Source organism: Carlito syrichta, unplaced genomic scaffold, assembly GCF_000164805.1.
Source record: "Carlito syrichta isolate Samal-C Ts95f unplaced genomic scaffold, Tarsius_syrichta-2.0.1 Scaffold290822, whole genome shotgun sequence".
NCBI classification, from domain to species: domain Eukaryota; kingdom Metazoa; phylum Chordata; class Mammalia; order Primates; family Tarsiidae; genus Carlito; species Carlito syrichta.
The window spans coordinates 92,989-105,712 of record NW_007234918.1 but is presented as its reverse complement, the minus strand read 5'-3'; the positions used below and the strand labels follow the sequence as shown (position 1 = coordinate 105,712).

Sequence of the window (12,724 nt, the reverse complement as noted above, 5' to 3'; positions counted from 1 at the left end):
TTTTTTTAAAGACAGTGTCTCTGTATGTTACAATCACAGCTCACTGCAGCCTCAACCTCCTAGGCTCAAGCAATCCTTCTACCTCAACCTCCCAAGTAACTGGGATTACAGCTGTGTGCCACCACACCCGACTAACTACTTACTGGTTTTCTGTAAGGACAAGGTCTTGCTATGTTGCCCAGGCTGGTCTTGAACTCCTGGCCTCAAGTGATCCTCCTGCCTCGACCTCCCAAAGTGTTGGGATTACAAGCATGAGCCACCACGCACGGCCTTTGCTTCCCATTCTTGACACTCCGGGGAGAGTGAGCTTTCCGAAATGAAAACTTAATCACAACCTCTCCCAGTTCAAAACATTGCCAGCGATTGCCTCAAACTGAAATCCAAGCCCCTTGCTCCCTGAGGCAGGGACGTGTGTGTGAATTTCAAAACATAACCACACAGTAAACTAGGCTATTTTCAGTGTATCTCTGTGAACACATGTATAGATTCTTGGGCCACCACCATCTTTCACCCCAACATCTACCTTGTGCCATCCCCTGACAGTCACGCCCCGTCCCCTCCCCTAACCTTATCTTTTCAAGAATGTCAAAGAAGTGGAATGTTATCTTTTGAAAAACAAAGCCAAATCGTGGGAGCCTCTTAAGGTGTCTTCAATGCCCCGCCTGCCTGCCTTCCATTCTGGGGGAAAAGAAAAGGAAAAGGAAAGAAAAGAAAACAAAGGAAAAGAAAAGAAGGGTAAAAACTGTTCTTGGCTGACCAGCCATACAAAAAGAGGCCAATCTGGCCCCGCGGGCCGCAGTCTGCAGACGCCCTGCTTGATCGCACAGGTCGCACATCGCTGGGAAGAGGGGATCAGGGTGACCGCCAGTCCTTCCACGTAGACCTCCCCCACCCCTTTTGGGGGAAGGTCGTCCTCTGTGCTCACAGGGCCAAGCGCTCCCCCATCACTGCCACCCCACGCTGTTGTAACTGCCAGGTTATCCATCTCTCCCGAGCCGTGGTTTAGCCGAGCGCGCATGCGCGCCGAGAGAGCAGGGCGAACCGAGGCGGCCCCGCCCCCGCGCGCAACTCGCGCCCGCGCCTGCGCATTGGAGCGACCGTTGCCGGTCGCTCTGAGCCCCGAAGTGGGACGTGTCGGCCGCAGGTATCGCTCGGTCGGCCTGAGGTCCCCGGCCTGGTGGCCCCAGGACGTTCCCCTCGCATGGCGGAGTGCTGCGGACCACGCCCATGAAGCCCGCAGTCCTCCTACTCGCGCTGTTGCTCTGGCCTTCATCCCTGCCGGCCTTCCCGAGTGAGTGTGACCCGAGGCGGCGGCGATGCCAGGGACACCCCGGAGGCCGGGCCCCCAGGTCCGGCCCTTCCTGGTCCCCGGTCCTCGCCACCCCAAGCCCCGCTGTCCGGGTCCTGGCCTCGCGCTGGGGTGTGTCCCTCCTCCCTGAGCTGGGCCTCGGGGACTTGGGCCGTGGGGACGCAGCGGGGTGCGCTTTTGGGCGGTGGGGCGCTCGGCGTGACCCTCCCTGCGGGAGAGCTGCCTTGGCACCTGACGCCCTCTTTCCCTTCTTTCCTTTTCCTTTCGTTTCTTTCTTTCTGGTGGGGCTCTCACCACGTAGCCCAGACTGGAGTGCCAGTGGCAGGATCACAGCTCACTGCAGTCTCAACCTTCTGAGCTCAAGCCAGCCACCTTCCTCAGCGTCCTGAGTAGCTGGGACTACAGGTGTGCCACCGCGGCTGGCTAATTTTTTTCGTTGTCTTGTAGAGCCGGAGTCTCGCTATGTTGCCCAGACTGGTCTCCAACTCCTGGCCTCAAGCCATGCTTCCACCTCGGCCTCCCAAAGTTCTGTATTAGTTTCTGCATTTTTCATGTAAATATGAAATGCACCCCTTGGTGACTTTTGAAAAGGCATGAAATTCAAATTTCACTGTTCATAAAATAAAATTTTATTGGAACCCAGCCACACTCATTCCCTGATGTTTTGTCTATGGCTGCTTTCCTGCCTCAGGACAGCAGTGATGAGAGGTTGTCACACCGTCTGCCTGCAGAACCTGACATATTTACTATCTGGTCTTTTACAGGGTAAGTCTGACCCCTGGGGATAAAGCTGGAGAGCATGTGGTAGTGGGCAGTGGTCTAGGACACTCAGTGACACGAGGATGTCCACTCACGGGGACACTCTTGGGTACACAGGACTTAAAGCCCCAGGTAAGGGCTTCCCAAGGAGCTCTTTTGCCCCTCCTTGAAAGCTGGAAACTATGCTCATCGGAGACTTTGCTGTGTGAAGAGCCTCAGGTGGCCACCTCGAGACATGTAAATCGGGTCTGTGCAGTTGCACAGCCAGTCTAACTGCAGTCCATCGTTGCATTTGGTAGTGTTGGAGTTTGGCTTAACCACATCAGTCAACACAATTGAATGGGTAGGAGTGAAATGGGGTATGCCAGTGCGTGCTCACTGTGTAGAGCTATGTTTCAGAAGTGTTAAGAGGCCTGAGTTAAAATTAGATTGAAAACCTAGAACTATGACACAACCTAAGTTGCCTTGAATGGTGATGGGGACAGTCTGGATGAGTGTCCCGGGTGCCTACACTCAGACCTGAGTACTCACCCGCAGACGAGCACCGAAGAAACTCAAGGGCGAGAACAGAAGAAACTCAAAGACACCAGGCGGATGCGTTGGATTCAGGGTTTCACTCAGCTTCTGAATCTGGACATTCATGTCTTTGCCACATTTGGGAAAGATTCAGCCATTATTTCTTTGAATGCTTTTTCAGACTCCACCTTTCTCCTCTCCTTCCAGAGCTCCAGTGATGCGCATGTAAGTCTTTTTGTTGTGGTTTTGCAAGTCCCTGGAGCTCTGTGTGTTTTTGTCTCTCTCTTCTCTCTGTTATCCAGACTGAATAACTGCTATCACGGATTCTTCCTTCCCTCTCCTGCATTTTGCTGATGAGCCTAACTACTGAGTTTTTTCATCTCTAACTGAAATGCGCATTGGGGTGACTGTTGCAGGGCGCCCTGGCCCTGGAGGGGGACGTTGGCCTCCAGCATCAGCCCAAGGTCCCCAACCTGGCAGCCCCAGGATGTTCTGTCACATGGTGGAGTGCCACAAACTATGTCCATGAAGCTTTCGCCCCTGCTGTCCTTCACAAGTGAGTGACCCGAGGTGGCAGTGACCCCGGGGACTGCCTAGTTTTTCAGTTCTAAAATTTAGTTTTAAAACTTACTTTCTAAGTTATAAAATGTCAACAATTTGATTCTTCTTTATTTATTTGCTTATAGTCTGTTTCTCTTTTTTAGTTGGGGTCTCACTCTATTGCCCCAGCTGGAGTGCAGTGGCACTATCATGCTCACCGCAAGCCTGATGACCTCCTGAGTTTAGGTGATCCTTCCGCCTCAGCCTCCCAAGTAACTGGGACTACAGGTGGCTTTTTTTTGTTTGTTTTTTGTAGAGATGAGGTCTTGCTATGTTGCCCAGGCTGGTCTTGAACTCCTGGGCTCAAACAGTCCTCTTACCTTGACTTCCTAAAATGCTGGGATTACAGGTGTGAGCCACTGCACTCAGCCTGGACTATATTTATTTGTTTCAAGCATGTTCATGATTGTTTATTGAAGCATTTTTATGATGGCTGCTTTAAAACCAAAGAAATCATAAGTGAAAAGAATAAATGCAGCAGTATCACTGCCTGACTTCAAATTATACTACAAGGCTGTAGTAACTAAAACAGTATGGTCCTGGTACAAAATAGATCAATGGGACAAAATAACGAATCCAGAATTAAAGCCACGTATCTACAACCAACTCATGTTTGACAAAGCTGGCAAAAAAAAAAAAAATGGAGAAAAGACACCCAATTCATAAATGATGCTGAGAAACTGACTAACCATATGCAGAAGAATGAAATTGGACTCCTATCTTTACCGCATACAAAAATTGACTCAAGATAGGTTAACAACCTAAATGCAAGATCTGAAACTATAAAAATCCTAGGAGAAAACCTAGAAAAAACTCTTCTGGACATCAGCCTAGTCCAAGAATTTATGATGAAGACCCCAAAACCAAATACAATAAAACCAAAAATAGACAAATGGGACTTAAACTAAAAAGCTTTGGCATACCAAAAGAAATATCAACAAAGTGAACGGAAAGCCTACAGAATGGGATAAAATATTTACAAATTATATCTCTGATAAAGGACTAATATCTAGAATTCACAAGGAACTCAACAAGAAAAATAACATTAAAAAGTGGGCAAATGGTGTGAACAGACACGTCTCAAAAAAAGACATACAAGCAGCCAACAAACATGAGAAGCTGCTCAACATCACTAATCATCAAAGAAATGCAAATTAAAGCCACAATGAGATATCATCTTACACCAGTCAGAATGGCCATCATTAAAAAGTCAAAGAATAGTCAGGCTCAGTGACTCAGCCTGTAATCCCAGCGCTTTGGGAGGCTGAGGTGAATGGATTGCCTGAGCCCATGGGTTCGAGACCCGCCTGGGCAATTTGGCGAGACCGCATCTCTACAATACATCAAAAAATCAGCTGGGCGTGGTAGCGCATGCCTGTAATTCCGGCTACTTGGAAGGCTGAGGCGGAAGGATCGCCGGAGCCCAGCGGGTCGAGGCTGCGGTGGCCGGGAGTGGCCACTGCACTCCAGTCTGGGCGACGGAGCGAGACTCCAACTTAAAAAAAAAAAATCAAAGAATGATAGATGCTGGCATGAATGTGGAGAAAAGGGAACATTCACACACTGTTGGAGGAAATGTAAACTAATTCAGTTTCTATAGAAAACAGTATGGAGAGTTCTCAAAGAACTAAAAATAGAACACTATTTAGCCCAGCAATCCCAATACTGGGTATCCACCAAAAAGTTGGAAAATAAGTCATTATGTAAAAAAGACACCTACAGTCTTATGTCCATTGCTGCTCTAGTCACAAGAGCAAAGAACAAAATCATGTCCTTTGCTGCAACCTGGACAGAGCCGAAGGCCATTATCCTAAGTGAACTAAATCAGAAAACCAAATACTGCATGTTCTCAATTATAGGTGGAAGTTAAACAATGGGCATTCATGGACATAAAGATAGAAATAATAGACTCTGGGAACACTGAAAGGGAGAGGTATGGAGGCTGGTCAGGATTTAAAAACTGCTGATTGGGCATACTATTCACTGTTTGGGGAATAGGGACCCCAGAAGCCCAATCTCCACCAGTAGACAATATGCCCATGTCACAAACATGCAAATGCACCCCCTGGATCTAAGATTTTTTTTTTAAACAAAAATTTAGAGATTCCCTCAAGACATTAAAGACAACATATAGTAGCTCCAACTGGCTAAGTTGTGACCATTGGAGCCCAAAAGTGATAATAGTATAAGACTGTAAGAAGTCTATGAGTCCATGATGACACTCAAAAGTATAAGAACTACTTTCAAATAATTAATACTTAGATGAATTTTATTCAAATATTATTTATTGTACATGTAGTTGTATTTATGCTCCCGAAATAGGCAAAAGTATTTCCATGCACAAAAGTGAATACATATCAATACTTACAAAAAGACCATACTTTGTTCCTGTAAAACATTTAAGGATAGACTCATGATTCTCCTGCTGTCGCCGGGGCTGCTCACCAACAGATTCACACGTTAGAAGACAAGCTGCCGCACAGTTTCGGGGGTTAGAGAAATGTGTCCAATGGCCCATTCATGCAAGGGAGGATGCTCTCAACGAATCCTGATAATTACCCTACAACAGGATAAAGGGAGCTTGATGTTCCAAGGCCAAGTGTATTTAGCCTTTTAAATAATATAAAATTATGCTCCCCAAAATGTATTTCCTTGCTAACGGGTTCGCCAGTAGTTGCTGGTGGCTACCTTCTCTCCTTGTACTATGTGTTTTTGAATTGGTGGGCAAAACAGACCCAAATACAATGTTAGAAGCCAAGTACTTACTCAGTAGGTCTTCTGTTTTCTATCCAAAATAATCTTGGCTCTGCAATTCCCATTTGCACCATTTAGTCCCAGGAGATGAGAAGAGAAAACAATTTGTGTTGCTTACTAAATTCTTCAGATGAAAAAAATCTAATGTTCCAGGGTTCTTGGACTGTAATTCAAAAAAATTTAATGACTTAAAAATGTGTAAGCAATGTAACTCAATAAAACATTTTTTAAAACTAATCAAATATCGTATGTGTGGCATGAGTCTAGTTATGTAAGTATATATAATCTGTAAGAATGTTTAAGATATATATGTGATGGAAATATTCCCTGAACTGATCTATAGATTTGATAGAATCTCTATCAAGCCGGGCTCGGTGGCGCAGCCTGTAATCCCGCGCCTTTGGGAGGGCTGAGGTGAGTGAATTGCCTGAGCCCGCGGGTTCGAGACCCGCCTGGGCAGCGAGACCTCATCTCTACAATAAATCAAAAAATCAGCCGGGTGTGGTAGCTCATGCCTGTAATTCCAGCTACTCGGAAGGCTGAGGCGGAAGGATCGCCGGAGCCCAGTAGGTGAGGCTGCGGTGGCCGGGAGCGGCCACTGCACTCCAGTCTGGGCAACCGAGTGAGACTCCAACTCAAAAAAAAAAAAAAAAAAGAATCTCTATCAAAATTCTAGTTTCTTTTTTTAAGAAATCAACAAGCTGATACCAAAAATCATAATTGCAAGGGACCCAGTAAAAACAAAGGATTGAAAAAAGAACACGGTTTGAGGACTCACCTTTATTTCAAAGCTTACCATTACAACTGCTGTAATCAAGATAGTATAGTACTGGCATAGGAATAGATACATAGGTTATAGAATTGTGAGTTCAGAAAGGAATTATTACTTTTATGGTCGATTGCATTCCAGCAAGGATGCCAGGGTGATAATTCAGTGGGATATAGAACTGTCTTTTCAGCAAATAGGCTTGGACACCAGGCACAAGAATGAAGTTGGACCCTTTAAACCATGTATTAAAATTAAATTATAGATATAAAAGTAAGAGCTAAAACTATAAAACTCTTAGAAGAAAACATAGGTGTGAATCTTCATGACCTTGAACTTGGCAGTGTTTTCCTAGATGTGACACCAAAAGCACAAGCAACAAAAGAAAAATAGATAAATTAAAATACATCAACATTGAAAATGTGTGCTGCAGATTATATCATTAAGAAAGTAAAGACAACTCACAGGATAGGAGAAAAAATATTTTCAAGTCATAAATGGGACTGGTCTTCAGAATATATTTTTAAAAATTTATAACTCAGTAATAAAAAGGCAATCCAATTAAGAGATGGGAAAAGTATCAGAATGGACATTGCTTCAAAGGAATTGTGTAAATGACCAATAGGCACATGAAAAATGCTCAATATCATTAGCCATTAGAACAACATAAGTCAAAATCACTTTTATTGGCCAGGTCGACCAAATGACTGAGTCGGCCTGGCTTGAGATACCACTTGACACCCACAAGGATGGCTGTGACCATAGGAACAGGCAATAACAGGTGCACACTCTGCTGGTAGGAATGCATCTGCTTGGCAGTCCTTCAAAGGATTACACATAATGTTCCATTTGACCCAGCAGTTCCACTCCTTCGTATATACTCAAGAGAAATGAGAGCATACATCCACACAAGAACTTGTACATGAATGTTCCTAACAGCATTATTTAAAAATCACGAAGAAGAAACAGCCCAAATGTCCATCAACTGATGAATGCATAAGCAAAATGTAGTATATTCACACAATGGAATATTATTTGGCCATAAAAAGGAGTGAAATACTGGTACATGCTGCAGCGTGGATGACTTTGAAAACATTATGCTAAGTGAGAGAAGCCAGTCATAAAAGGACACATGATTTCACTTATATGAAATGTGTGAAAAAGGCAAATTTGTAGAAAGTAGATAAGTGGTTGTCTAGGGCTGGGGGTAATGACTCTGGAGAATGGGTTTTCTTTTGGGGTGACAAAATGGCCTTAAACTTAGATGGGGTGATGATTGCACCACTCTGAATATATTGAAAACCATTAAGTTGTATACTTTGAAACACATAAAGAGTAAATCATGAAGGAATTTACTATTGTTTAAGACTGATTTACTTCCATTAACATAGCAATATGATGTTACTTTAGAGATTGATAAGATCCAATAAAAGATAATTAGTAGAACTTTAAGTGATCTAAACTTCTATTTGGCCATTTAGTAAGGGGCAGTTACAAGTCTGGAGCTCTGAAAATCGGAGCTGCCTAACCAAAATGCTCATGATGTTATTTTAGATAAACTTCCAACTTAGACATTTAGAAAGCTGTGGTTAAAGCTGTGCCTTTTATTATAAAAGAAACTGCCCATTTTGCCTAAAATAAGAGAACTTTTTTATTACCCAGATTTCCTCTGTAATATTTTATCAGACTATTAGCCAGAAAACCCTCCCCCCAAGAAAAAACAAAAAATAGTTTTAGACTAGCAGATTTATTTCAAACATAACATGAAGTCTAGTTTCCTTCACAGCATTCTTCTAGAAATGTTTGTGCCTGTGATTATTTTTAAGAGCAATCAGTAGAGTACAACTAATTTATGTGTCTAGCATTTCATTCATTCACTTATTCATTTAACATAACTTTTGACTCTGTATGACCTTAGGCACTGGGTAGAAGAGAGGATGTAATGAACAAAGCAAGTAGCATTGCAACTCTCAAGGACCTCACAATATCTAGCAGTTGACAAACAGTAAACAAATAAATGTAGTTAGAGTGGTCCCAAATTCTATGAAGAAAAGATGGGTGTGGCAGAGACAGACAATCTGAGGATCGTAAGAGACACAAAGAAGGAACTTGGCTAAGGAAGGAACATGCATGGCCAGTCCTGGGTCTGATCGTTTTTAAAATGTGCATACTTAACTGGCAGAACAAAAACTGTTTAATTTGCATATCTTTTTTTTTTTTTTTTTTTGAGTTGGAGTCTCACTCTGTCGCCCAGACTGGAGTGCAGTGGCCACTCCCGGGCACCGCAGCCTCGACTGCTGGGCTCCGGCGATCCTTCGGCCTCAGCCTTCTGAGTAGCCGGAATTACAGGCACGCGCTACCATGCCCGGCTGATTTTTTGATTTATTGTAGAGATGAGGTCTTGCCGCCCAGGCAGGTCTCGAACCCACGGGCTCAGGCAATTCACTCACCTCAGCCTCCCAAAGGCGTGGGATTACAGGCTGAGCCACCGAGCCCGGCTTGCATATCTTTTATGAACAGAATTTTAACAAGTTTTCATGCTAACTGACTTTTATGTTAATTCTCATACTCTTACTCCTTTATTAAGTGGTCATTCTATGAAAAGAAAATTATTTCAAGTGTATTATTTATTGATTGAGGTTTTATATTTCATTGCTCATGATTTTACTATTTTCCTTGGGATAAATTCTAAAGTAATAAACTTGCCTTTTACTTCTGTGTAAAGTAGATTGATTCTTTCGTAAGTTATTGATTGTCAGTTCCCACTCATACTTTGTTTTTTAAGTCAGAGTCTCATTCTGTCGCCCAGGCTGGAGTGCAGTGGCATGCTCATGGCCACCGCAACCTCGACCTGCTAGGCTCAGGCGATCCTTCTGCCTCAGTTTTCCAAGTAGCTGGAACTACAGGCGTGAGCCACCACTCCCAGCTAATTTTTTTATTTATTGTAGACACGAGGTCTTGCCAAGTTACCCAGGCTGGTCTTGAACCACTGAGCTCAGGCAATCCTCCTGTCTCTGCCTTCCAAAGTGCTTGGATTACAGGCGTACGCCACCACGCTCAGCTCCACTCATACTTTGTAGTAAGAAAACATTGTATTTGGATTATTTTTAATATTGCTAGATACACCTTAATATATGAAAGGGATGCATTTTGACCCAATTGACGTAGAGCAAAATTATACATTTATTTAGTTTAATTTTAATATTCACATGTATTTTTAACTATTTTGGTCCAATTGACGGTGAGCAAAACTGAATATTTGTCTTTATTTATTTAATTTTATTTAATATCCGCATGTGTTGTTAAAAAGACTCGTGTCCCTGCAGAAGAATTTTCCTAGTACCGTTCTGCCAGCCTTGTGTGCCATTTCTCTATGACAACATTGTGTCGTTGTTGCATGCATCGGCTTTGGAGGAAGGCAGCTTGTGTTCAAATCCCATCCTTAATTCTTACAAGTTGAATGTAATCTTAGGCGAGTTACTTACCCTTTCTCAGTTTCTTCCTTTTCTTCATCAGCCCTCCTCACATCCAAAGCCCAGTGCCTGGCACGTGGTAATCACTCAGTCAGTGAGAGCTATTAGGATCTTTTTGTTACAGCCTAACTGGGTTCTTACACTTTCTGCCCAGAAAAAAACAAGACGAGGACAGAAGCTGTTACAGCACAGAGAGAACTGAATGATCTCAAAGCAGCTGAGGGAGGAGGATGGGGATATTTCTCAAAGCCACCTCCCAGAGAGTCTCAGGCTATTCCCTAAAGGGAATAATTCGGCAGACAGGGGCTAGAGACGATGCTGCTGTTTGGGATGAAATCGTGGGGGTATGGCAACTGTCTTCATGCGCAGAGCCAATTTCTGGAGGGGTCACAGGACTGGTGGTGTCAGCTGCTTGATGTGTGTCCCAGTCCAGCTAGGGCCATGGGTCCATCAAAGTGCAAATCTGAACACCACCTCCAACACCAGCCTTAGGCTGTACAGTAAGGGGCTTCCTACTGAGCAAGTCCTGCACATGGCCACCGACCCTAGGCAGTGAGCCCTCATGGAGGCAGCTTAGCAGGGAGTGTGGGAAGGGGGATCCCCAAGAGGAGAGCTGCCACACCCTTCAGCCATCAGACTTCAGGACGCCATAAGGAAGATCTTGACGTTGGACTCCTTTTTTAAAGGGAGGTACATTGATCGGCCTCGTGAGCAGCCTCGCCCACCCAGAGTTCAGGATGTGGAGATAGATGGTCACTAGCTCCCTGTTGAAGGGAAAGCAAACTTAGAAATGACGGATTTGCTCCTTTCTAGCCTGACCGCAGCTTCGGTGGCCTTGGATCTCCCACAGCTGTCACTCTGTGGCCCTGCATTGACTTCATGTGGGCGGGTTTCTGTTGAATCACTGTCTTCCATCTTCCCACTTTGACTCCGGCAGTTGTTTAGGTCCGCTTTGTTGACTTTCCTGTTATTCCTCTGTGTGATGGTTCTCCCTGTACCATCTCAGAAAGAGAAGTGCAGGCAGCCTCCGGCTCAGCTGTAGTAATTTCTGGCTGGGTGCAGTGGCTCACACCTACAATCCCAGCACTTTGGGAGGCCAAGGTGAGAGGATTGCCTGAGCCCACAGGTTCTAGACCAGCCTTGGCATCTTGCTGAGGTTCCAGCAACGCCTCAAGCCTGCCCAGCAGTGAGCCATCCTGCCCATCCAGGCACTGAAGGGCCCCAGCGCCCCCAGCTGGGGATCCTTCCCCAAGGCATGTCTGGGATAGTGCTGTGTTTGCCCAGGTCGCTAACTGGTTAAAATAGCGGGGATATTATATCAGGCTTGCCAGTGTAAACTATGAATATCCCAAGTACTCCTGTCTGTTCTTTGTAAGAATCTGGATTTAGTTAGGCTTTCTAGCACCTCCTGAAGGATGGAGAAAGGCAGGTGTTCGCAGTGGCCAGGGCCATCTACAGGAGCATTTGAAGCTCCATCATCTTTTACTACCTCGCCTCCAAACATTTTTGTGTGCAGTCGATTTGCGAGTCCTGATTAGTAGAACCGAGAAGGCCAACATGAAGTTCACAGAGGTTTTGGGGGGACAAAAGCAGGAAGTGGGAGGTGTGGCGAGAGGATGGATGCAACAACAGAACAATGAGAAGACCAAGGACACTGAAGAAGGGAGGGAAGCTGGGTGGGAGGGCAGAGCTCTATTGCTAGGCAGCCAGGAGCAGGAGATCGGTGTTGCCCATGTAACAGTTAAGGGCATAATGAATGCTTAGGTTTCTAGAAATCCCCTAGCAGTAAGAACCTCCTTCTCCTGTCCAGACATCCTAACTGGCCTAATAGCCACCAGACTGCCCTACTTACTACTTGGAGAAGAGACACGCTAAATGGTTTGAAGATCAGGTGGTTAGTAGACTGTAATCTAATGACAGTGTTGTTTTAAAACCATTTAAACCTTTCTTGGTTGTACATTTTAAATTTGCTTATGATAGTTATCCAGAATTAAAATCTTTTTCAAACAGAGTTTTTTTAAATTTATTATAGAAAAATTTAAATATATACACCAAAGTAGAAAGAGCAGTGTAATAACTCTCCACATATTTGTAATCAGCTCAGCTGTTGCTGACTGATAATTAACCCGGTTCCGTTGACATCTCCACCCACATTCTTTCCCCCACGATTCCCTGGGCCCCTCCTCCCCCAATTTCCTGGGCTTAGATTATTTAGAAGCAAATTCTAGACACTATACAATTTTATCAGTAAATATTTCAATATGAAGCACTATGGCTTTATATATATATATATATATTTTTTTTTTTTTTGAGTTGGAGTCTCACTCTGTCGCCCAGACTGGAGTGCAGTGGCCACTCCCGGCCACCGCAGCCTCGACCTGCTGGTTTCCGGCGATCCTTCTGCCTCAGCCTTCCAAGTAGCTGGAACTACAGGCGTGCACTAGCACACCCGGCTAATTTTTAAATTTTTTGTAGAGATGAGGTCTCACCAAGTTGCCCAGGCAGGTCTCGAACCCACAGGCTCAGGCAATTTACTCACCTCAGCCT

General features: G+C 44.6%; 1 protein-coding gene and 1 long non-coding RNA gene across 2 annotated transcripts in view; both read left to right on the top strand.

Annotated features, from left to right (window-relative positions):
- Nucleotides 1-1,115: 1,115 nt before the first annotated feature.
- Nucleotides 1,116-1,952, top strand: LOC103256642. Its single transcript, XR_504084.1, has 2 exons — nucleotides 1,116-1,291; nucleotides 1,757-1,952. It is a non-coding gene; the product is annotated as an uncharacterized LOC103256642 (long non-coding RNA).
- Nucleotides 1,953-2,151: 199 nt separating this feature from the next.
- The window catches only part of SPESP1 (sperm equatorial segment protein 1), a 15,936-nt gene continuing 5,363 nt past the window's right edge, over nucleotides 2,152-12,724 (top strand). The window contains exon 1 of the mRNA XM_021710603.1: nucleotides 2,152-2,200. Within this exon, the coding sequence (XP_021566278.1) occupies nucleotides 2,152-2,200 (49 nt within the window). The remainder of the gene's footprint in view (nucleotides 2,201-12,724) is intronic.